The sequence below is a fragment of the Muntiacus reevesi genome, chromosome 4 (genome assembly GCF_963930625.1).
Source record: "Muntiacus reevesi chromosome 4, mMunRee1.1, whole genome shotgun sequence".
Classification (NCBI taxonomy): Eukaryota; Metazoa; Chordata; class Mammalia; order Artiodactyla; family Cervidae; genus Muntiacus; species Muntiacus reevesi.
In genome coordinates, this window is record NC_089252.1 from 19560253 (window position 1) to 19585216 (window position 24964).

Genomic DNA, 24964 nt, shown 5'->3' on the forward strand with positions numbered 1-24964 from the left:
CCGCAACCACCCACGCAGAACAGGACCTCCTGGCCACTCCCTGTATCCTTTATACTCTTTAATTTTTCTTCCTGGCTCTTATTACTACCTGACATTGTTCCCTGGAGATATGACATGATGTTATATGCATTAGGAAAGGATACTATAATATGCAAATATATGTAAGATGAATCAAGGGAGAACCAATCAGACCACAACTGGGTCCTCTTTCATACATAAATAAAACCCAAGCTTCCTTATCCTCCACTTTTTAGAACATTGTTTTTATCTAGAGGGGATCCAATCTTAACATATAAATTGGAGATATGATTCAAATATACACTGTGCAAACAGAGAAGTAAGTAGATCGCATGCTTGAAAACAAGACTCAGATGTCCATTTGAGAGGAAAGACTGTGGCCTTCCTACAGAAGAGCAAAATGGGTGTATCTTTAAGGGAATAAAACATTTGAGGGAATTTTTTTAACTGGAGTATAACTGCTTTTCAATGTTGTGCTAGCTTCTGCTGTAAACAGTGTGAATCAGTTCTATGTGCACATACATCCCCTCCCCCTTGAGCCTCCCTCCCACACACCCCACCACAGTGGTTTGAGGGACTTTTGTTTATTAAGTTTGTAACTTTCAGAACACATGGCAAGAAAGTCTTAAGGTTACGGAGGCACTAGTTGCTCTCATCAGTGTCCCGAGGCACAAGCCAAACATCTCTGACCGTTTCCACCATCCACCCTTTCCCTCATGTGTGTCCATGAGTGGGGTGTCTGGCTGAGGGTGGGGAGGGGTGGATTTGGGGGCACCAGGGAGCCAGTGTGGGTGTTCGCTTGTTTTCCACCTGCCTTTCCCCAGAGAATGCTGTGGCTCTCCAGGCCTCCCAGGAAAGCCTTCCTCCCAGCTCTCACCTGGCCCCCTCTGCAGGGCCTGCTGTGGTGTAACTGCAGCCAGTGACTCTGGGACTTGGCCAAGGGTTTGCACACCCACAGATTTGGGGAAGCCTGTCACTGCAGCAGCAAAAAGGGCAGGTTAGGTTGTAGATTCGGACCTCCCGAACAAGATGTTCTTAGGCAACGGTTTGAAAGTCAGGTTTTGCCTTAGGAGAACTGCCTAAGTTCTTCTTTCTGCCCCTTTATTAAAAGGGGCCATTGGAGTCACTAAGTGGGGTAGGGGGTGTCATCAGACAGGAAAGGGAGGTGGAAGCACCTGCCCCATTAGCTCCATGGGAGCTAAAAAAGAGGGGGAGGCCAAATGGGTGTCCAATAATGAGCCTCCGGGATCCAGGTCACACAAGAGCAAGCAACAGCTGGGCAACCAGCTTACCAGGAAGAATAGGCAATCAGAGCAAATGTTATATGCATTATATACATTTTGCACATGCAATATACATATATTCACACATGTATATATATATACATACACACACACACAGACACACATACAGATAAACACACACAGACATACACAATAGCTTAGGGAACAGATGTATCAGCAAAACAGAGTTTTAAACTTTCCGGGCTAAGATGGTTACTGTGACCAGGCATAATAGCTTTACAAGACTTTCATAAAACTGCTCCAGTTTCCTGACATTCCAAATGGAAACTATTTGTTTATTTGAGTCATTTTAAGTTGGAAATTGCTTGTATCACACAAAGCATGGAGGGCCAAAGCCGCTTACATTCTCTGCCTCCCCTCTTTAACCATGTTAAAAGCAGAGTGTACTTTGCTTTCAGTAAGAAATCTGACAAAACCTCTGATAAGACCCTCCTACCCGGAGGGCAGCTGTGAGGTCCAGATGAAGTACAGGGAGAGAGACTTACAGCTGAACAACTAAATTCCAAAAGTACTGAGTAACGGATAGTTGTCAACCTGGAGGGAAGATTCCGTCCCCTGTTCTTGTCCGGTCTAACACTTAGAGACTACCCCTGCCCACCATAAAAGCCTGGACCAAGGCCCAGGAGGTAGGATTACCCAAACAGCGCATGATACACACTGGGAGAGGGTTCACAGGCAGACAGGAAAAGGAGGTTTTAAAAATGCAGTGTGGGTGCCTATGAAGGAGGGAAAGAAGGAAAGACGGAGAAGGGAGGGAAGGAAAAGAGAAAAGATTTTTTAAAATGAGAAATGTACAAGGGTAAGTGAACATGCCACATATTTGTTGGAGACAGTAATAAAGTACTCAAGCACAGGAGTGGGAGTGAACTTGAAGTGCAGGTCTCTGGGGAAGGCCTGCAGTTTAGACGCCCCGAGGGAGGCCTGCCTTCACAGAGCTGCAGTGGGGCCTGTTTCAATAGGTCTATGGGCAGAGCACCTGCTCCAGGGAAACCACGGCCTGCAGGCCAGTACATCTGGTCACCATGGGGCGAGGCCGAGGACAGAGCACTCGGACTCCAGAGGCCAGCGTGAGGGGCTCCAGCCACGTTCTGCGACGAGGCAAAGGAGAACGAAGTGGGGGTGCCTGGTAGGAAATGGCCTGACCCAGGGAGCTGGGACACCCTGTCCCGATGCTGCTACCACTTACAGGGAAGACAGCTCTGGACCACTGTGGAGCCACCCTAGACCCTCGCCAGCCTCCCTGTAGGAAGCAAGGCCTGCCACGTCACCACTGTGTCTCCCCGGGGCCTCGTGGACCCTGAGACTCTGAGGAAGACTGGTGCAGAGGATGACGCCCATTGTGGGGTGTGGGCCTCCTCCAGGCAGGCTCAATACAGAGTAGCCATCTGAGAATCCACAAGAGAAAGGTCTCGGAAGGCGACTGTGGACGACATGAAGGGACTTTCCTAATAAGTCAAGCTGCCTTGCAAGGTTGTGTACTCTCTATAGGCAGAATTGCTCAATTAGGTGCAGAGACGCAGGGGCCAACTTGCCAGAGATCTTACCGATCCAATTCCTGATCGAGTAGGACTTTTGGATGATATTATCTCTGAGATTTCTTCCAAGATTCAATGGCATTACTGCCGTGTGTGTGTAAGAAAAATTAAGTGGACTGTCCATCAAAGGTACAATGCTATGAACCAAGAATACTCAGTATAATGTTTGTATATGTACATCTTGTTTTGCAGAATATTTTCAACATGCCATTTTACTGATATTTGCATGAACTCCTCAATTCACTCACCTGTTAATTATTCTTCTGTGGACAATTTTTAAAATTATAATTCGCTCTGCACAGTCTTTTAGGAACTCTGACATTCGCTGTTTTAAAACTGGTTTCATTTCATGTTTTGCAATTGCCTTGAGGTGATCCCACGAAGCTTTGCATCGTCTCTCCATCTGACATAAATTATCCTGAAGTTGATCAAAGTCAACCTGAAAATCAGAGAGAGAACAGTACAAATGTGCTGAAATAACCGGACATCCACCTGACCCAGGAAACCGAACTGCCTCCGGGAAGAAACAAACATCAGAACCCAATTTACATCTTGAAATACAAACACATTTATGGCCTAAAAATTATCCACATGTGTATTTGTCATTATCTCTACATCACATTATTTAGTGATAAAACTTCTCCAAATGAACTCAACACAAGTGTCATTTTTTTTTTTTTTGCCATATTTGGAAAGAAATCTTAAGAAAGTCTTTGGGAACTGTAAATTAAAACATGATATCAATGAACCCTAGTACAAGATGAACTGAGCAGATGTCTCATAAAATTTTTCAGAGCTCTCTTATTTTTTAGATATTTCACTTGAGGTTGGAGGAATTTACCAAACTCAGACATGGATGGTCTTAATAAGTTGGGGCCAGTTAAGGGGCAGCCAGCTTCTCTTCACCATGATCACTTTTACACTGTGTGACAAATTATTTATCCATTCATTCCCTCATTCAAACAACACTCAGGGAGAAGCTAGTGCATGCCAGTCCCCAGCTCCCACCCCCCCACACCCCCCCACCCCAAGGAAGGAGGAAGACAAAGATCAATGCAGAAAGAGGCCAGCTTGCTTTTCCCCAGGAGGCACATTGTACAGACAGGTGACCACGGAGCTCTGAGGATGTACATGACCCACCAGGCCTCAGTGTCTGGCTGAGAGTCAGAGTGTGTGGTCCACCCCCATCTGTAAGCAGATGCAAACCATGTGTGCACAGAACAGATGTGATAGAGCATTCACTTTGCTCTTCGGGGAAGTGGGACCAGTTGGTATTGACTGAAGTGAACTGAGATGAGGCTTTCTAAAGGAATGTTTTGATGGAATTTCTAGCCTAAAAATTATGGGAACCAGAGAGTTATCCATGAAGTAAATACACTGAAGGATATTAATGGAGGTAGAGGTGAGAGAGAGGAAGGACACTGAGAAGACTAGGAGGGGGGAGGGAGAACTAGACAGACCAGAGCTGAAGGGAGGCGACAGAGATGGATGGAGACTGAGAGATGGAGGGAAAGGGCAAGGGACCAGCAAATGAGGGTCAGGAGGAGAAAGAGAAACTGTGGCGAGGTGAGCTGCCATTGCTCAGATGCTGCGACCGTGCTCACGAGAGCAGGGCCTGGAGGCGAGTGCCCAAAAGGACTTGCTGGAGTGACCTCAGACCTCCAGCCCCACCCTGAGATAGATAATGGAGGAGGCCAAGTCATGAAAGGCTGATCCTGTGAGAAGATGCATCACGAGACAGGATAAAGATGTGCTGAGCAAAGGGGATGTCCAGGGGGTCAGGCAAGACACCACACGTCATGAATTTCTTGGGTGCTACAGGTCCCAAAAACAGAAAGGAAGTTTAGGCAGAGGCTGGGGACTCGGGTAAGCATTCGGGGGTATGGGACATTAAGAAAAATCATTTGCCTGAAAACAAAGGCATTTGGGATCCAGATTAGAGAAGGTTACATTTTCCTATGATACAGTGGAGCTGAAAAAAAAATCTGATATGTTACTGAATGATAAAGAAATGCAGCCTTAGAAAAGAAGGACTGACTAGTTCAAAGCGTAAGTCTAGAAAGGAATCCAGATGACCTGGGATCAACACGTACTATCGAAGAAGTCTCGGAGTTTTGAAGCCAGTGTAACCTGTCTAATCATTTGCACCTGGAGGCGACTTTGAGTCACAATATTTTTAATAACTTTAATAAATTTAATAATTTTCGTTCAGCTCAGAATGTACTGAGTCCTTGGTCTAACAGGTGATGCCTGTCCAGGACTGCAGTGGGCACAGGGTGGGTGAACGGACACCACATGAGTTTTCAAGGAAGAGACTCCAGTGTGAGCCTTTTAAGGCAGGGAAAGCAGCCTCACTGCCAGTGGAAAGCAGGTAGGGAGCCTCTGACCAAAAGGTGTTTGAAGAGGGAGATTAATGCAGCATCTTTTGAGGAAGAGCTGCAGGGCTGCCTCAGCTGGCTGCCTGCTGCTCTGATGGCACCACCGTGATCTAAGTTTTCACACTACTTCATGGCTTCAGATCCTATCACTGGCCCCACTTCCTGGGGGAGAAACTCTTGCACAGAAACGTTAAGGAACTTGCGGGAGGCCACACAGCTGGGAGGTGGTGGAGCTGGGATTTGAACCCAAATATCTCTGGCTCCAGAGTCTAAGTTCGTAACCATCAGGTCTTAAAAGCCTAGGTTTGTCCCTAAAATATTCCGCCCTGGGGAGAGAGCTGGCCTGGCCTTCTGTTACAAGCAGGGTCATCGCCAGGAAGCCCTCTCCTGACAAGAGCCCCACATGGGTCACTTTCCGTGTGTAAGAGGACAGAGAGCTGTGCTGGGAGGCAGTCAGATCTTATCACGTGAGTCTGGGCTGGAGCAGGGCAACTCAGGGACAAGAGCCGGGGCTGCAGAAGGGACGGCATGGGGAAAACACACAGTGTGCCGAATTCTGAGACACTCAAGCCTTCAAAATGCAAAGCCAACAATCCTTCCCTTTGAATGTGAGCCAGCTGTAGTGACTTGGTCCTAATGAAGAGAAGGTAAAAGCTGGGTCAACAAAAGGGATGAGCATCTGCATGGAGCTCTAGGTGCTCTATCCCAGATCACATACTTTGGGAAAGACCATCTGCTATGTCATGAGGACACTCAAGGATGGGGGAGGCCCACGTAGGAGGGAATTGAGTCTCCTCTCTAAGAACCAGCAGGGGAGTGAACCACCATGGGGAGAACTTCTCCGGCCCCAGTTGAGCTTTCAGATGATGGCAGCCTCAGTTGAAATGTTGACTGAAACTCCAGAAGAGAATCTGAGACAGAACCATTCATGAAAGGTTTCTTCCTGCCTGTTATGGGTTGAAATGTGTCACACCAAGATTCATATGTTGAATTCCCAAGCCCCAGTATATCAGAATGTGACTTGGTTAGGAAATAGGGTCATTACAGATGTAATTAACTGAATAAGGATGAGGTCACACTGGAGTAGGGTGGACCTCTAGTCCAATATGACTGGTATCCTTACAAGAAGTGGAAATCTGGATGCAGACACACAAGGAGAACATCATGTGAAGGTGAAGGAAGAGGCTGGGGTGATTTCCAGCAAATCATCAGAAGCCAGGAGGGAGATATGGCACAAATTTCTCTTTCAAGAGGAACTTAACCCTGCCAACAACTTGATCTCAGATTTCTGGCCTCCAGAACGGTGGAACAAATTATTTCTGTTTTTCTAAGTCACCTAGTTTGTGATGCTTTGTCACAACAACCCTAAGAAACTAATACATTATCCTAAGCCATTAGCTTTTGGGGTTATTTGTTACACAGCTGTAGATAACTAATACAAGGGAGAGCCTGCACGGTCACCTGCCTTCACTTCTGGAGCTATGGGGTCAGGTCAGTGACCACTTGCCACTATTTCTCTTTGAAAGCTAGCCTGACTTGTCAGCACTGCACAAGCCTGTGAGGCACACCCCCCGCCCCACCTCAGCCTCACTAGGAGCAGCCAGAGCTGTGCCCACCTCCACTCACTTCCCCCCAACTCCTGGTGGGACAAAGTTTTCCTCTAGACACTAGAGTTACCTGCTCCTTGGGGGGTTGCAATGATGACCCCCAAAGTAACAGGTCAGGGGATGGAATGAATGTGGCTGGGGAATCCCTGATGTAGGTTGTGTACCTGTCTACACAGAAGGTGCCCCTCAATGTCTCCCAACATCGAGAGTAAAAGCTAAGAAGTGGTGGTAGGGGCCCTCTTGGCCTCCTGTTTGAAGTCACATGACTATTGACTTGGGTCAATAGTCATCCTTCATAACTGCCAAGGTTAGCAGGGAGAAGCAACCCACAGTTCTGGCTTGTGCAGTCAGGTTTTAAACAAGGAAAGGCCTGAAACAAGGGGACAAGCCTGGTTCACGGGCCCTAAGCCAGGGCCAGTACAAGCAGAGTCCACCCAGTAGAAGGCCCTGGAAAGAACAAAGGACTAGATGTGAAAAGATGACTTATTCTTGAAATGGGGATCCAGAGGCCAGGAAGACTTCATGTCAAGAATTACTCCTAACAAACTGTCTTCTGAGAAGGTGTTCATGGGGGGACGTCAGAGCAGCAACTAGAAGACTCCTGTTGGGACATTCAGAGGGGCTTTTTGCCTTGGTTAGAATAGTAAAGTAATATTTCTAAAGACTTCAGAACAGGGCTTGGCACAGAGTAAATATGGTAAGAGTCCCTATGAAACAGAAAAGTCTGTCTACTCTCAGAGTTGCAGGACTGCTGGTCAAGCCTGTTTCTGCTTCAAGGCAGGACCACCCATCATGCTGGCTCAGGGCCCCCTGCTCACTGCATCTGGTGGCTGCCAGCTAGAGGAAGGTGAAGGAGGGTCCCAGGCAGCAGGTCCCCAAGACCCAGCTCTGTTGGGGAAGACAGAGAGAGGAGAGCTCCCTGAAGGGGAACTTAGCAAAGCCTTTCCCCCTTCCTGCCCACCACAGTTTCTCCTACAATCATGTGTGCATGCTGTCGCTTCAGTCATGTCCGACTCTTTGTGACCCTATGGACTGTGGCCCACCAGGCTCCTCTGTCCATGGGACTCTCCAAGCAAGAACACTGGAGTGGGTTGCCATTTCCTTCTCCAAGAGATCCTCTTGATGCTGGGATTGAACTCACATACATGTCTAGTGTCTCCTATATTGCAGGCAGATTCTTCACCCACTGAGCCACGTGGGAAGCCCTCCTACAACCATACTAGACTCCAGTGAGTCCCAGAACTAAATGCAGTTCGACCAGGTTGTATTTCTGGAAGTTTTCCCACACGGGCCTGGCTCCTATGTCCTACTGACGGCCCTCCCCGTGAGTTCCCTGTTGCTTCCAAGACCCTCACGTCTCCCGGCTCTGCTGTGTTTGGAATCCCTCTGTGGTTATTTGGCTGCAATGATGCTCCTGCAGTGGGGGCAGCTGGCTGTCCAGCTCTCACGACTAAACCAAAGTTCATTATTTTAACCTGGTAGGCTGCAGTCCATGGGGTCTTAGAGTCGGATACGACTGAGCGACTTCACTTTCACTTTTCACTTTCATGCATTGGAGAAGGAAATGGCAACCCACTCTAGTGTTCTTGCCTGGAGAATCCCAGGGACAGGGGAGCCTGGTGGGCTGCCGTCTAGGGGGTCGCACAGAGTCAGACACGACTGAAACGACTTAGCAGCAGCAGCAGCAAGCTTAAGAGACTGCAGCTAAGGGGCCAATGCTATACACCGTTTACAGCCCCATAAAACTTCCCTCAGTGTAAGATCACAGGCATGGCCAATCTGTGAGGGGGCAGGGGGCCAGGCATACCCTTAGTTTCCTGGCTCCACACCTCACTGCAGGGCCCTATGGAAGTTTCAAGGGGAGCCAAATTGCATCTTTTGGACATTTTTGTCACCTAAAACCAGCCGGGTGGTTTCTCTGCTCTGGAGAAGCCAGCCTGGTGAGTATGGCGGCTGACCAGGGGATGTGGGGTTAGGACTGACTGGGAACAGCAGGCTTGCCTCACATACCTCAGCAGGAAAGAATCTGACAGAGAACCAGAGATGGGAAAATGATCTCAAAAGTCAATCAGAAACGGCAGGAGACGAGTTTTATTCACAAACTCTAGAGCAGGGGTTGCAAGCAGCACAGGGGCGTTTCACTTCACAGAGCCTGCGCTCTGCAGAGACGGCGGGTGCAAACCCCCAGCTCTGGGGGAGAGGGGCCCTGCCGGCTCCTCCGTGCCCCGCACATACCTTGGCTGACCTGGTGACGGCCCCAATCTCCGAGTACAGATCCGAGCTGTCCGGGAAGTTTTCCACCACCATGGTGCACACGTGGTGGAGAAGTGACTGCTTGTGCACCGTGTCTTTGACTTCTGGAACCTTCTCGAGGTAGCTTAACTCAAACGCTTTGGCCTATTTGGGGAACATAACATAAAAGAATGGATGAACAAGGTTTTTTTTTTCTGTTTTTAGTTGGAGGATAATTGCTTTACAATGTTGTTTTGGTTTCTGCCATACAACGTGAATCAGTCTTAAGTAGACATATACCCCTCCCTCTGAACCGCCCTCCCACCCCTGCACCCCATCCCACCCCTCTAGGTCGTCACAGAGCACCAACTTGAGCTCCCTGTGTTATATAGCCACTTCCCACTAGTTATCCATTTTACATATGGCAATGTATATGTTTAAAAGCTACTCTCTCTATTTGTCCCACCCCCTTCTTCCCTTGCTGTTCTGTTTGCCCTCATCAAAAAAATCTACAAACAATAAGTGCTGGAGAGGATGTGGAGAACAAGTGTTATGCAGGCTCGAGGAAAGGTACAAATGGTTAGAATTAACACCCTCTTGGAGGAGCCCAATATTTAGTTCCTTTGGGATTGAAGCATCTCAAGCCACATGATCCAGCAGCCTTAGCAGACCACACAAGCACCAGCCACCCTGATAGAGAAATGAGCCTCCAGCCCTTCCTGATCATGGCCGTCAGCCATGGGCTAGGGCTCTGCTCCTAAATCAGGGTGCTGGGCGTGGGGTTTCTGCCATGTAGGCAGCCACAACTTCCTAATCCCTTCCCTGCTGGGGATTTTCTATTTCCTGGCTAAAGATAGGCTGGTTTTTTGTTTAAGTGTGTTTATAATGTGTATGAGTACAAATATTTAAGTGATAAGCTCAGGGAGAAAAAGAAAAAGAAAAAAACTGTAGAAGAAAATATTTCCAAAGTCAACTGTGACAGGAGCCAAGCTTCCTAAGGAATAATGTGCTTATTTTTTTACATTTTCTTATTTGTAGCAAGATACAGGCTTGAATAAATAGGCCCTGATATTTTAAGGACAAAACCTCTAAATTTTCACCAAAAAACAACACCAGTGAAAACTGTTCAACCGTGCCTCGGAAGATCAGTGATCCACCAGCAAGGGAAGGGCGGGGATTCTGTGACCAGGGAGGTAGGAGGAAAAGGATGGGGAGACTTACATTAGTTCCATTTAGAAAGTTCCCAATGGCTAAGAGAGTAGACAGGATAAAGCCCAAGGTTTTATTGTTCTCCAACTGGTCTATTCCTTCTTTCAGGTCCAAAAGTGGTTCTGCCACTTCCTTTCAATTAAAAAAAACATTAGAAGGTGATAGAGTGTACACTTTGGCTTTACTTTGCTCTTTCACATTTTTGTACAAGGTCATAACCAGTGGAGTCCTCCCAGTATAAGGCAATCCCATGTGACTGGCACAAGCTTTCAGGTACTGAAAAGAGCAGTGACAGGAAAAAGTCTGGCCCCAGAGTCCCTTCAGTGGAGACTAGGTGGGTCCCTGCGGCTCACAGGAGCCTGGCTAGGTGTCTTCCCCTTTTTCTGCCCGTCTCCCAAGCTCTCTCCTGACTATGGTTGATGCCTACAGAACTCATCCTTCACATGTTCCTTCAGCATCTGAACCACAGTCTTCCTCTTTGTCTCCCAGGCAGGTGACGCTGGAAACTGGCATCACTGTCCCAGGGCCCAGGTCTCCTAACATCCCCTCTAGGCACCCTGTGGCTGGCCACCTCTTGGCCTGGGTTACTTTCTAGAAGGCCACCATCCTCATGACTCCCACCACCTTCCTAACTCCCACTCTCTCAGACATGTAGCCTGTCCTATAACCTCATGGCCTCAGTCTCTCCTTCCCTCTGTCCTACTGTTTCATAACAGCCCCCTACCTCAGTATCCTCACTGAGGCTCTCCCCAAGCATGGACCCTAAAGCCAGCAGCTTGGGCTTCATTCATTGCAGCCTTACTTCTGCTCAGCAGGCCCTACCAGTCCCCAGCCAAGACTGACTCAATGACCTGTTTTCTCCATTAAGTTACCTCACTTTGCTACAGAAAATCACCCGAACATGCTGACTGGTTTTGCAACCAAGTTACCTTAGTCCCCCTAGACTTCTTCATCCCTGTTCAATTCTGGAATGAATTCAAACACAGCAGTTTCTCCTGAAACACCCTAAGCCCACTGCTACCTGTGTGGCCCTCAGCAAGGAACATGCTCTGTCCTTTACAGAAAGAGGAAGATCACACAGCCTCTCCACCTTCCCCAGGGCACTTCTCACTCAAGGTCACCTCCAGTTCACTGTCCATCCCTCCCTTGTTCTTTCCACTGATTCCTTCTGCTCAGTCTGCAAAAATACCTCATGCCAGACCAGAGGGAACACCTCCTTCTTCTACTTTCTATTTGAGATGAGTCTTCCGTGCCTTCACTATCAAAGTCCCTTTCCTTCTACTCTCCTTTCAACCTCTTGCAATCTGTCCATCTCAGGTTTTCTACTGAGAGCCTCTCTCAAAGGAACCCCATGACCTGCTAATTACCACAGTCAATGGCAGTGAGGTGACCATCATCAGATAGAAGGATTACAAGTCACTATCCATATTGTGCTTTTCTGTATTGTCTACATTTTCTACATTGAGCATATAGAGTCAGAAAAACATTTAACAGTTGTTTTTTTTTTAACCAGTCAAGTATCAGAGGCTGGTGTCAGGCAGACACTTTAGAATAACCCCTCACTGGGAGTCTGCTCAACACTCAATGTAGACACGACCCCATCACCATCAACTCACCCTTCAAACCCTGTCTCAGGAATAACACTTCATTACGTTCACCACTAAAAAAATGGACTTTCTCAACCCTGGGGACATAAGACTGGCTGCCTCGCTTCCTAAGCGCTTACCTTTTCTGTAGTTTCATAATCCATTTTGAATGCCCAGAGGTGGAGCCGTGCCGAGAGCTCGCTGATGGAGGAGAGGGTCAGGAGGAACTGCTCTGCGCTGCCCAGGGGCACCTCAGGGTTGGCCAGTTGTGCTTCCTGAATCTTCTGCTTTTCCTCTTCAGTGGGAATCATGGTTAGAATTTTCTGGAAAGATGGAAAGATATCGTGTACTCTTAGTGATGAACCCTGTGACATTTCCAAATTCATAGGATAACTTTCCAGCCAGGTAGGAGAGAGATTCTGTTGTCAGGGCTCTCATCATAAACAGGCGCTACATACAAATAAACTTTCTAGAAGAGACGCCCTACGCAGCATCTAAATTCACATGCAATGGTTTTAACATTCCGTCTTTCTCTCTTTAAATCTCCAGTTTCATAAGCAACTTTCCCAAATTTCCTGAGTCTTGTACATGAAGAACATTCCAGGCAAGAAAGGGATGGGAGACGAGAGAAAGGTGAAACAAGAAAAGATTAGAGAACAGCTGCCTGTTCCTTAAGAAATAAAGTGAAACATGTTAAGAACATATGCTTCTTCTCATGGATTAATTTCGGATCTTACAAAAATAAATCATTTCCAAAGAACTCAGAGTAAGTTTTGTACTACAGGTCATACTATAATTTTAATTGTTTTAAATATTTCAAAAGTATTTCAAGTTGTATATAGAAATTACAACATTTTAACCTCATACTCAAGTCCAATTAAGGAAAAAACGATGATGGTCCTTACAAAGAGCAATACTTACCTACTAATGGAAAGAGTACCACTTTCTGCTTCTATTTGTTTCTGCTAAAAGTCAGTTTTGGAAAACAGAGGAAACAAACAGATGTCAGAAGGATTATGAGTCTTATAAGTTCAGATTCCTTAGTGATTACATTTTTAATGAAGGTCAAAATTCCCATTATGTGACACTGCACATACAACATTACTAAAGGGAAGGTGTCATTATTTTTCTCTCACTTAACAAATGAGAATATCAAAGCAAAGAAATACACACTGCACCATACTTTTCAGTAATTTACATTAATTCTAAGCAGCTTTAGTTACTTCTCAACAATGGCAAGCCTCTGGATAAGGCGTGGGAAGGAGTTCCAGTTCTGGGAGAGATGGGTAAGCACTCTCCCACGGAATGCAACTACACACCCTGGACAGTAGGCAGGGAGAAGCTATTTGAAGACTGTAAAAAAAATCAACAGTAGCAGGTGGACAGAGGGAAAAAAGACCAGAACTAAAAGTTCAACTGAACTGGTAAGGAGTTGACCATTCTCCCTCTGGTATTCCCCAACCTGGGATCAGGCAGCCCAAAGTCTGGAAGAGTGTATCAGGGGCAGACAGACAGCTCCAGGGCAGCCTTCGAGTTCTTTCTCCTGGTGTGGGAAAGGGTCTCTGCATGGTGGCAGCAGCGTGGGCAGGTCCAAAAACTCACATGAAGGGAAACTTCCTCTCCAATCAGTGGAGCTGTGGCCCCAAGAGGTGGGGCCAACCCCTGTTGCTTTTCTTCTCTCCCCTCGCTTGGCTTAGCCCCAGACATGGGCACAGTGATAGCAAGTGCATGGCAAAATGAGGTAGCTAAAGTCCCAGCTTTACTAAAAAGGAAGGCCCCAGAAAACCGGAGAGCAATGGGGAGGTCATGAAAGATGAAGAGCCTGCCAAGCAAGGGCACAAAGCTGTTTCAGAACTTCTGAGCTTCTCCCTGAACTGCTCATGTGTGAATCTGACCTTCAACTGCATGTCAGAGGCTTTAAAACCTTAACTGGACTTTGAAAACTGAGCTGAAACTGGGACCACAGTCGGCAGAAGGTAGGTCAGAATCTGTGGCTTGAACTCAAATACGTGATGGAACAATTCTCAAATTCTTTTTATGAGATTAGAATGAGCCCAATAAAAAAAACAAAGATAATACAAGAAAACTCCAGACCAATATCCTGATGAACCAGATGTGAAAAATCCTTAACAAAATATTTTAGAGTATATAACTAAATTCCAATATTTTAAGATATGTAAATCGATTGCTATATTTTATATAGCAATATATTTTAAAATAATCTCAAGGTTGACTCAATATGAAAAAAAAATCAATCAATGCAATTAATCTACCAGATTAACAGTGTGAACAAGAAAATTCACACAGTCATTTCAATTGATGCAAAGAAATTTTGATAAAACTCAATTTCCGTTCACAACCAAAAACTCAGCAATCCATAATAGAAGAAAATTTTTCCCACTTGACAGGTGACATTAATCCCACAACTCATTTCATACTTAATGGTGACAGGGAGAATGCTTTCCTTCTAAGATGTGGAACAAAACAAGGTGTCCACTCTCACCGTTCTTATTTAACATTGTGTAGAAATCATATCAAGGTACATAAAATTTTAAGAATACATACAGATTGGAAAGGAAAAGATAAAACTGTCCCCATCACAGATGGCATAATTGTCCACACAGAAAATTTTGAGGAATCGACAAAACAACTTAATGAGTAAACAATGTTGCATGATACAAGGTCAATACACACAAAAAAAATCCATTTTATTTCTGTACATTACTAAGGAGCAATTACAAACTAAATTTTTTTTAAAAACACTGTTTACAATGAAATACTTAGGGATGAATCTAACAAAGTATGTGTAGGATCTGCCTGTGGAAAGTAGAAATGCTGATGGAAGCAATCAAAGATGAACTAAATAAACGGGGGATAAACTGTGTTCAGAGACTGAGAGACTCAATATAGTCAAGATGTTAGTCTTCCCAAAACTGATACATAAATTTAACTCAATTACAATCAAAATAGTATGATTTTTTTGTGTGTGGATATAGATACGCCGCTTTTAAAAATTATATGGCAAGGCAGAGGACCAAAATAGTCAATCCAAAATAATTCTGAAAAAGGATACTCTTGAAGGAGTCACAAAGACCTACCACAAAGCTGCAGCATTAAGACAGTGTAGCATGGGCTGCAGTGCAGGTTAGATACATAGATCAGCGGGACCAAACAGGGCATCCAGAAATAGCCTACGCAGATGCCGCCCAGTGATGCTGACAAGGTGTGAAGGCTGTCAATAGACAAATGACAGTGCTTTCCACAAATGGCGTTGGACCAACTGGAATCCATATGCAAAAAGTGAACCTCAACTGAAACCTAGCTTCTAGGTAAACTGTGAGCTGCTCAGTCATGTCTGACTCTCTGCAACCCCATGGACGAGGCCACTAGGCTCCTCTGTCTATGGAACTCCCGAGGCAAGAATAACAGAGTAGGTAGCCATTTCCTCCTCCAGGAGGTCTATTTGACCCAGAGATCAAACTCAGGTCTCCTGTATTGCAGGCAGATTCTTTACCATCGGGGCCACCAGGGAAGCTCTTCTAGATAAGTTAACCTCCAGAAAACTAGATAACTTCTAGTTAACTAGATAAATTAATTTCTAGATAACACTATCTTCTAGATAATTTAACTCAAAAGGGATCACAGATATCAAAATAAAGGTAACACTACAAAACTTTTTGAAGGAAATACAGGAGAAAATCTTTGTGATCCAGGTTACACGGTGAACTCCAAGACATGATACCAAAAAAGAATAGGTTGATAAATTAACCTTCATTCAAATTAAACACTTCTTCTCTGTGAAAGACACTGTTAAGAGAATGAAAAGACAAATTGCAGTTCCTCAAAAGATTAAACACAGAGCTATCATAGCAATTCCATTTGCATTTACCCTGGAAAAATCAAAACTTACGTTCACACTAAAACTTGTACTTGAGTATTTGTAGTAGCTCTATTCATAACTGCCAGCAACTGGATGAAGCCAAATATTCTTCAATGGGCAAATAGATGAAGAGTCAGTGGTACATCCCTACTCATGATACTCAGCAACAAAAAGGGATCAACTGTAGATACAAACTGCAACTTGGATGAATCTCAAAGGCATTAATCATGCTGAGTGGAAGAAGTCATTCTCTAAAGGTTACTCACTATATGACTCCATGTATGTAACATTCTTGAAAAGACAAAACCATAGTGATGAGTACAGATTCTTGCTTACCAGGGGCTAGGTGGGTTAAGGGTGTGACTAGAAAGAGACAGCACAAGAGCTTTTCCAGCAGATGGGACTGTTCTGAAGCGTGACTACAGTGGTCATTGCAGGAATTTATGTGTTTTAAAATGAGCTTCCCTGGTGGCTCAGATGGTAAAGAATCTGCCTGCAATGCAGAAGAACTGGATTCAATCCCTGGGTCGGGAAGATTCACCTGGAGAAGGGAGTGGCTACCCACCCCAGCATTCTTGCCTGGAAAATCTCATGGACAGAGAAGCTGAGCAGACTCCAGTTGCTGGAGGTGCAAAGAGTTGGACACGACTGAGCAACTAAGCCCTAAGACTCAATAGATCTGGACTCCCCTAGAGTCAATTTTCAGTTCAGTTCAGTTCAGTGACTCAGTTGTGTCCATCTTTATGACCCCATGGACTGCAGCACGCCAGGCCTCCCTGTCCATCACCAACTCCTGGAGCTTGCTCAAATTCTTGTCCATTGAGTCGATGATGCCATCCAACCGTCTCATCCTCTGACATCCCCATCGCCTCCTGTCTTCAATCTTTCCCAGCATCGGGGTCTTTTCCAATGAGTCAGTTCTTCACATCAGGTGGCCAAAGTATTGGAGTTTCAGCTTCAGCATCAGTCCTTCCAATGAATATTCAGGACTGATTTCCTTTAGGATGGACTGGTTGGATCTCTTTGCTCTCCAAGGGACTCTCAAGAGCCTTCTCCAGCACCACAGTTCAAAAGCATCAGTTCTTCGGCACTCAGTTTTCTTTAGAGTCCAACTCTCACATCCATACATGACTACTGGAAAAACCATAGCTTTGACTAGATGGACCATTGTTGGCAAAGTAATGTCTCTGCTTTTTAATATGCTGCCTAGGTTGGTCACAACTTTTCTTCCAAGGAGCAAGAGTCTTTTAATTTCATGGCAGCCATCACCATCAGCAGTGACTTTTTGAGCCCCCCAAAATAAAGTCTCTTACTGTTTCCATTATTTCCCCATCTATTTGCCATGAAGTGATGGGACCACATGCCATGATCTTAGTTTTCTGAATGTTAAGCCAGCTTTTTCACTCTCCTCTTCTACTTTCATCAATAGGCTCTTTAGTTCTTCTTCACTTTCTGCCATAGGGTGGTGTTATTTGCATATCTGAGGTTAGTGATATTTCTCCTGGCAATCTTGATTCCAGCTTGTGCTTCATCCAGCCCAGCATTTCTCATGATGTACTCTGCATATAAGTTAAATAAGCAGGGTGACAATATACAGCCTTGATGTACTCCTTTGCCAATTCGGAACCAGTCTGTTGTTCCATGTACAGTTCTAACTGGCTTCCTGATGTGCACACAGACTTGTCAGGAGGCAGGTCAGGTGGTCTGCTATTCCTATCTCTTTCAGAATTTTCCAGTTTGTTGTGATCCACATGAAGTCAATTTTACCCCATATTAATTCAAAAAATTAAGAATAACATAAAAGACTGGACACGACATCATAATCAGCAAACGTGCAGATATTTACACAATCATGTCTCAGGATATATGTAGGTGGAATAGTAGTTGTCCTGGGCTCATGAGTGTTATCAGAGAGGGCAGCCTCAGGAGGCTATCAGAAGCCAGTGACAACAAACTGTATTGAAGATGTGTCTGGGGTGGGGTCAGAGTGAGTTCACAGGTGGTGAGCTCTAGATACTTCTTTTTCCAACATCCTCTCTATCATGCCCCAAACACAGATTAAGTGGGAGGAATGTGCATTGGGGAGATGCTCAGCCCATTGCCTACCCGCAGACTGATGCTATTGATCTCACCTGCCCATACAGATGACACTTCAAAAAGACCAAAACAATCCAAGCAGATGCCACTTATTTCGAAATACTCAGCATTTAAACTAGTTTTCAAAAGGGAAACTCAATGAAGAATTTGTATTCTAATTTTCTTAATGTTCAAATTGTTTTAAGCATGTACAAGGATTCCAAAACACAAAGTTGTCAACACTTTCCCCCTTCTTCAGAAGGCATTTTCATGTGATGACTTTTGTTGCCTTTTTCCTTTGGGAAAGTAATCAAACACTCTTACTTTTGTTTTTCACTTCTCTGACTAATTTAAACCATTTGTTCACTGTTGAAGATTTATGGGGTTGCCATCTGCCAGTTAATTTTACTTTTTTTTTTTTTACACATCACTGACAATAAAAATAGTCATAAGACAGGGGGACAGCAGGTCAAAGCTACCTTATATAAAGTGACGGCCCCCATTTTTCCATGAGCAGATAACAGAATGAGAATACCTTTAATCTGCTCTTTACCGCATCAGTAGATTTACTGATGATCCTGTGATGATCATCTGGTTGCACAAGGAGAAAAACATCAAACAAGACCATGACATGATAATCTTGGCGGTTTTTTGCTTTCCCCCAGACAGTGTTTGTCTAGCACTGCTTTAAGTATGCTTGCTTTTGTATCGGAAAATCATATTTAAGAGAAAAATGCCTAAGCCTTATTTTTTATGGACCCAAATATTCTGGGGTTTGGCCATCTCATTCACCTGCAGATGAGACCAGAATAAGTAATCATCATGCCTTGTGAATTCTGAACAGAAACCTGGCTATGACTCTGGATAAGTATCTAACAGCAAAAAGTTGGAGCTGTTTTGGCCAAGGGTGGATGGTTTGCAACTTGCCATCCCATGAGATAATGGCTTTCCATCATGCACGGAGTCTCATAGAGAATTAAAAAAAAAAAAAACTTCTCAAGGTTAAAGGTTAACCTCTCAAGGTTCTCTTTCGATGGTATCTTCTTTCATTCTTGTGACTGCTTGGTGAGGCAGGTAAGGCAGAATTATGCAGCAAATTTGAAGATGAAGATGTGGTGCCTGAAGTCAAGTTGGATCAACTGAGGCAGAGCTAGAGACCTACCCAGGAGCTCCTCCTACCTTCCAGCACCACCTCCATGTTCATGGTACTTCCACAAACTACCAGTGTGGCTAATGTGCCCAGTCATCAGGACATTCTGGTTCCTGGGCCTGCAGACCCCACTGACTGGCTCCTGCACTCAGGTTCAACTGTGTGTTCCTGGCTCTCACTCAGGGACCCATAGACGGGATTCTCCAACATAAACTGCTTGCAAAGATGCTGCAGTTTTGTACAGGAAGCCAAAGGGAATGTCTGTTTCTAGGATGCTGACTGGCCTGGCAGCCAAGCAGCATCAAGTTAAATGTCGTTTGGGACCATTCAATTGTGTTAACCCTCTGAGTGAACACAAATGCTACAAAAATGAAAAAAGCAAGGAAAAATAGAAAACCCTCCTTCAGTTCAGTCGATGAGTCTTATCCGACTCTTTGTGACCCTATGGACTGCAGCATACCAGGCTTCCATCACCAACTCTTGGGGCTTACTCAAACTCATGCGCATTGAGTCAGTGATGCCATCCAACCATCTCATCCTCTGTCGTCCCCTTCTCCTCCTGCCTTCAATCTTTCCTAGCATCAGGGTCTTTTCCAATGAATCAGTTCTTTGCATCAGGTGGCCAAAGTATTGGAGCTTCAGCTTCAGCATCAGTCTTTCCAATGAATATTCAGGACTGATCTCCTTTAGGATGGACTGATTGGATCTCCTTGCTATCCAAGGGACTCTTAAGAGTCTTATCCAACACCACAATTCAAAAGCATTAATTCTTTGGCGCTCGTCTTTCTTTATGGTCCAACTTTCACATCCATACATGACTACTGGAAAAACCACAGCTTTGACTAGATGAATCTTTGTCAGCAAAGTATGATATCTCAAGGACATTTTACATGGGAAAATATCATTAATGCAACTTAGGGATGGGCCCTAATCATAGTCTAAAATTTAATAATCTTATGAAGAATGACTTTTGTAATGAAGTTAGTTAATTACTCCTGTGGGTTTCCATGAGTCAGATATAGAACATGGAGTTGCCAAGCAACATGTCAGTGAATACATCCTAATCACGTCCGGGTACACAGAGGTTTCATGCAGCCCCATTAGGCCATGGTGCCATGCTACAGAGAAGATGGTTTAGCAAAAGGCCACTTGGGTACAAGCTGGAAATCATATTAGTAAAGATCTGTAAGGACATGACTTCCATCTCTTCTCAGCCCTGATTTAACTTCTGAACAAGACTAGACAATAAGCTCTGGGAGAGCGGCTTTGTGCAGAATGGACACCATCTCTGCCCCCACAGGCCTCTAGATCAGTGAAGTCACAGGCAGCAGGTACTGACTGGGAGGGCCTGGGTTACAGGTTCTCCATGAGGAGTGGTTTCTGCTGGACTCTTTTCAGCTACAACCAACAAGCATTGAAAATACACACTCTCTCTGCATTCACTCAGGCCGCTTCAGGGAAGCGGCTCTCAGTCAGGGTGATTCTGCCCCCACAGTATGTTGACACAGTCTAAGAAACACTCTTGGTTGTCACCACTGGGGCAGTGCTACTGGCATCATATGGGCAGAGGCCAGGGATGCTGTGAACACCCTACAACCCACAGGGCAGCTCCCACAATAAAGAACTGTCCAGCCCAGAATGGCAATAGAGCCACAGCTGAGAAACCCTGCTTCCAATGAAAACTGTGACAAAAATGTGTAACTCCATCTTTATGACTATATATGAGCTACTAAAAAGCAGAGACATTACTTTGCCAAACAAGGTCTGTCTAGTCAAAGCTATGGTTTTTCCAGTAGTCATGTATGGATGTGAGAGTTGGATTATAAAAAAAGATGAGTCCCAAGAACTGATGCTTTTGAACTGTGGTGTTGGAGAAGATTCTTGAGAGTCCCTTGGAGAGCAAGGAGATCCAACCAGTCTACCCTAAAGCAAATCAGTCCTGAATATTCACTGGAAGAACTGATGCTGAAGCTGAAACTCCAATACTTTGGCCACCTGATGTGAAGAACTGACTCATTGGAAAAGACCCTGATGCTAGGAAAGATTGAAGGCAGGAGGAGAAGGGGACAACAGAGGATGAGATGGTTGGATGGCATCATCAACTAAATGGACATGAGTTTGAGTAAGCTCTGGGAGTTGGTGATGGACAGGGAGGCCTGGTGCACTGCAGTCCATAGGGTCACAAAGAGTCAGACACAACTGAGTGACTGAACTGAACTGCACCGAAATGATGATCTACCAAGCCTCACGACACAGCAAACTCTCAGGAAGGGTTAGACAGTGTGTTCCGTGGCTATATCTGTTCACCGTACACAATTTCATACACCAGCTACTCCTGGAGGAAAACTGTAGGCAGCACTGTGATGCAGACTGCAGTGTCTCATGTGTGTCTCCTCACTCCCCTTTCAGATTCCCTCTTGTTCTTTTCCGTGGGTGAGTCCAGACCCAGAGAGCCCAGCTGGGCCAGCCGCCCCCAGGGCTGGCCCGTGGATTGCACTACAGACTCAGGCTCTATAAACCATATTTCAGTTTGACCTCTTACTGGCTTGTGAGCTTGGGCACAGACAGATTAACTTTGGGATGCATCCTCTTCAACTTTAAGATGAGGAACATAATAGTAGGCACCTCGTAAGGTTCTGATGAGCCTCTGTGAGCAGACCCTACTTGGTGTCTGGCCCGGAGGAGGAAACCCGTGAAAGTCTAGTTTATTAATGTGCTGCTGCTCCTCTATTTGTCATCATTACTTTCCTATCATCATTCCTTCCTGGCACAAAAAGATGCTCAGCTGGAAACCAGTCAGAAAAGGAAAAAGTAATTTGATTCATTCTAAAGTCTGAGTATCTGAAACTTCCCCTACCCAGGGAGACTGACATTTCGGGACAGAACAAAGGCAAAACCAAAGGAATCCATCTCTTTTGATGGACTTTCAAGTTCTCATGGCAAGAAGGGGAAATATTTTTAAAAGGGGAGGTTGTCATTTTTTCCTTCAGTCAAGCTGCCTCTGGCTGCATTTGAAGCCTCTCTATGTATGAATCTGAAGCTTCTGCAATCTTTCAAAGATCCTGTGAAGTAAACAGGATGGCCAAATCATGCACGAGCACCTACCATGTCATCTGACTTGTGTGAGAGACACTTTGCACTTGGTTTGAGCCGACTGGCAGCCCCCACCTGCCTGACGGACATGAACGCCTTTCTCCCTGGTTGCTCTGGGGGCCCCAGGGTGAGGCTGCCCCATATTGAGGCCAGCCCTGCCCCCTCCTTTCTCACTGTCTGGCAGCTGCCTCGGTGTCCCCCTCTGTACTTGCCTGCTGTCTCCTTTGGACCCCCTCCCGCGTCTGCCACATGCCCTCACTCCCTGCCTGTGCTGCCTGGCCTGACTCCAGGGCTCAGGCCCCACTCTCTCTCCGGCCAGTGGCCAGTGCACATCCCTCGTCACACCTGCTCCTGGCACAGGCCATGTGGGTGCTTCTAAGGCAGAACTGCTCAGGCCTTAGCTGGTTTCCTAGGTTTGCTATAACCAAGCATCGCAAACTGGGGGGCTTCAAACCATAGGAATGTGTTCCCTCACAGTCTGAGAGACTAGAAGTCTAACATCAAGGTGTCCACAGGGCGATGCTCTTTCTGAAGACTCAAGGGGAGGCTCTTTCCTTTCCTCTTCCTTGCTTCTAGAAGTTGCAGGCACTTCTCGGCGTTCCTTGTCTTGTAAACACATCCCTCCAGTTTCTGCCTCCATCATCCCACGGGTGTTCCCCCTGGGTGTCCTCTGTGTACACATGGCCTTCCGCGCTGTGTCTGTCTCCAAACTTCTCTCTTCTTAGAAGGCTATCAGCCAGGGGAGCAGGGCTCACCCTAATCCAGGACGACCTTATCTTAGCTTGATCACGCCTGCACAGACCCAACTTCCAAATAAGGTCACATTCCAAGGTTCTGGGTAGCATGGATGTTGAAATCTGTACTCAATCAGTACAAACCTCTAGGAACACAGCTTCTGCTGTGAAGGCCTCTGCTTTCCAAAGCACAAGGCATGCCTGCCCACCTGGGTTCAGGCACCACTTCGCTCTATGGCCCCCACCCCCCTCTCACACTCAGGCCTGGGGGTGAGGCCGGCACAGCCCCCCAGCCCTTCCTCACTTCCGACTCTCCTGCCGAAGCCCCTCTCCCTCACTGCAGCCAGGCTTCACTGGCTTCCCTCACTCTCGAGTCTTTCAAATGAGACTGGGTATGCGGGAACCTCCGGTACGGAGATGCTTTCAAGGAATCCAGGGCTCCGTGCCAACAGGAGGAGGCGTGGGTGCCACAAATGTCATGAAGCAGTGTCCTGAGATTCCCCATTCTACCCAGTGGGTCCTCAGGCCGGTCACAACCCTGGAGGACTCTGTGGGCCAAGCCATTGGCTCCACTCACTCACTCTTTATTATTAGAAGAGGAGATTGAACTTCCCATAAACGGGCACCAGCCCACAGCGGAGGGTGCTGGACCCTGGCAGAGCAGGGGGGCTGCGGCTCCAGCGGGGGGGGCCCACCGGTCACACAGTCACAGCCAGGACGCCCAACTTCTCTCCACTTGTGCCACTCAGACCAATAGACGCTGTGGACTCAGTTGGCTTGGGTTCCCCAGTTGATCAAGCGAAACCCATCTCTACACCGCAGTGGGCGCCAAGAGACAAACAAAGCCATTGACACGGAGGTGAGCGTGCACAGACAAGCCTACTTTTAAGACTGTTCATGAAACGTATTTGGTTTGAAATGATGTGAAAGAAGGCATTCCAGTGCCCTGTGGAGGCTGTCAAGTTCTTCTTCCACATCGAGGCAGGTGGAATGTAGTCAGAAGGAAGTTAATAAATAAACCTGAACTTCCCAATAAGCAAAGTGGGGTTTCTTCCCCCACTCCCAGAAGTTAAAAAAAGGATGTGAGAATTATGACACTATTCAGAGTCTGGCAGAGACAAAAAAGTGGCAAGCCACCCTGTGGAGAAAGAAAGTCATATTGGACAGTAATGCAACAGAACATAAATAACGCTCCGTCGAGCTCCTCTTACCTCAATCCCTTCTTTGTTTAAGGCATATTCATCAAAATTCAAAATGGCTATCTTAATCGTTCTTGGAGGGGGCAGGACCGTCAGGCCAATATTAATAGCATTGCTCCTCTTGGAGTCCAGGACAATGATCTCCTGCTTTTTTCCATCTGCAGCCGTTTTCTTGTGATAAAATAAGGAGAATCCAAGATTAATGCCTCATCTTCGGTCCTCTATTAAAAGCAAACTCACGACTTATTTAGAGGTGAAAACAAATGGCCTGGGTTCAGCTCAGGGAGGCACTGGCTACCGCTCAGCACCGCAGAAATCAGGGATTAGCCCCGAGAAGCCGCCAAGAGGGGGGCGGCCATGGAACTTCTCGAGTCAGACACAGTACAAAATAAAATTGATTTTCCTTCAATTGGGAAAAATATGATATTTTGCAAGGACAGAAAAAAAAAAAAAGAAGAAGAAACACCCTGTTTTTTTCCATAGAAGCAGTGGAAACAGGATTCAGACCTTTCAGAGTTCCCTTCCTGTGGGCTGCGAGGTGTTGGAATGTGCCTTGGTTGGCCCTGGAGCGTGTGGTGCATGCCCAGAGATGGAGAAAGCTGGTCCACGCGCCAAGGAGATGGGAGCCAGGGGGGAACCCGGCATCGCTGGCGCGTCAGCCCTCTGCATCTCCAGGGCTTCTCAGCATTCCGCCCTGACACCTGAGCACTCTCTGCCACATTCATGCATCTGGATGCGGCCGGCTGGGTGGGCAAAGAGGAGTGAGGGATGAACTGGCAAAGAGGCCAAGGAGGGGGCCATGCCCCCTGCTGTCCCGGGCATCCTCAGGGCAGCCCCTGTGGCCAGCCCAGGGCTGGCACACGGCCAGAAGCCAGGAAGGGTCTAAGGTGCTGAGCCAGCGCTCTCCTCTGCCCAGAGCTATGATGACAAGGTCCCCGACTTTCCCCTTCAGCTCTCAGGAAA

General features: G+C 46.2%; 1 protein-coding gene across 3 annotated transcripts in view; it reads right to left on the reverse strand.

Moving 5' to 3' along the window:
- Positions 1-24964, reverse strand: part of FHOD3 (formin homology 2 domain containing 3) — a 511278-nt gene that overhangs the window by 31599 nt on the left and 454715 nt on the right. For all 3 annotated transcript variants that reach the window (XM_065932345.1, XM_065932348.1, XM_065932346.1), the window contains 5 exons: positions 24014-24172; positions 12010-12192; positions 10296-10415; positions 9078-9239; positions 3106-3296 (listed from right to left, as the gene is read on the reverse strand). In XM_065932345.1, the coding sequence (XP_065788417.1) occupies positions 3106-3296; positions 9078-9239; positions 10296-10415; positions 12010-12192; positions 24014-24172 (815 nt within the window). The remainder of the gene's footprint in view (positions 1-3105; positions 3297-9077; positions 9240-10295; positions 10416-12009; positions 12193-24013; positions 24173-24964) is intronic.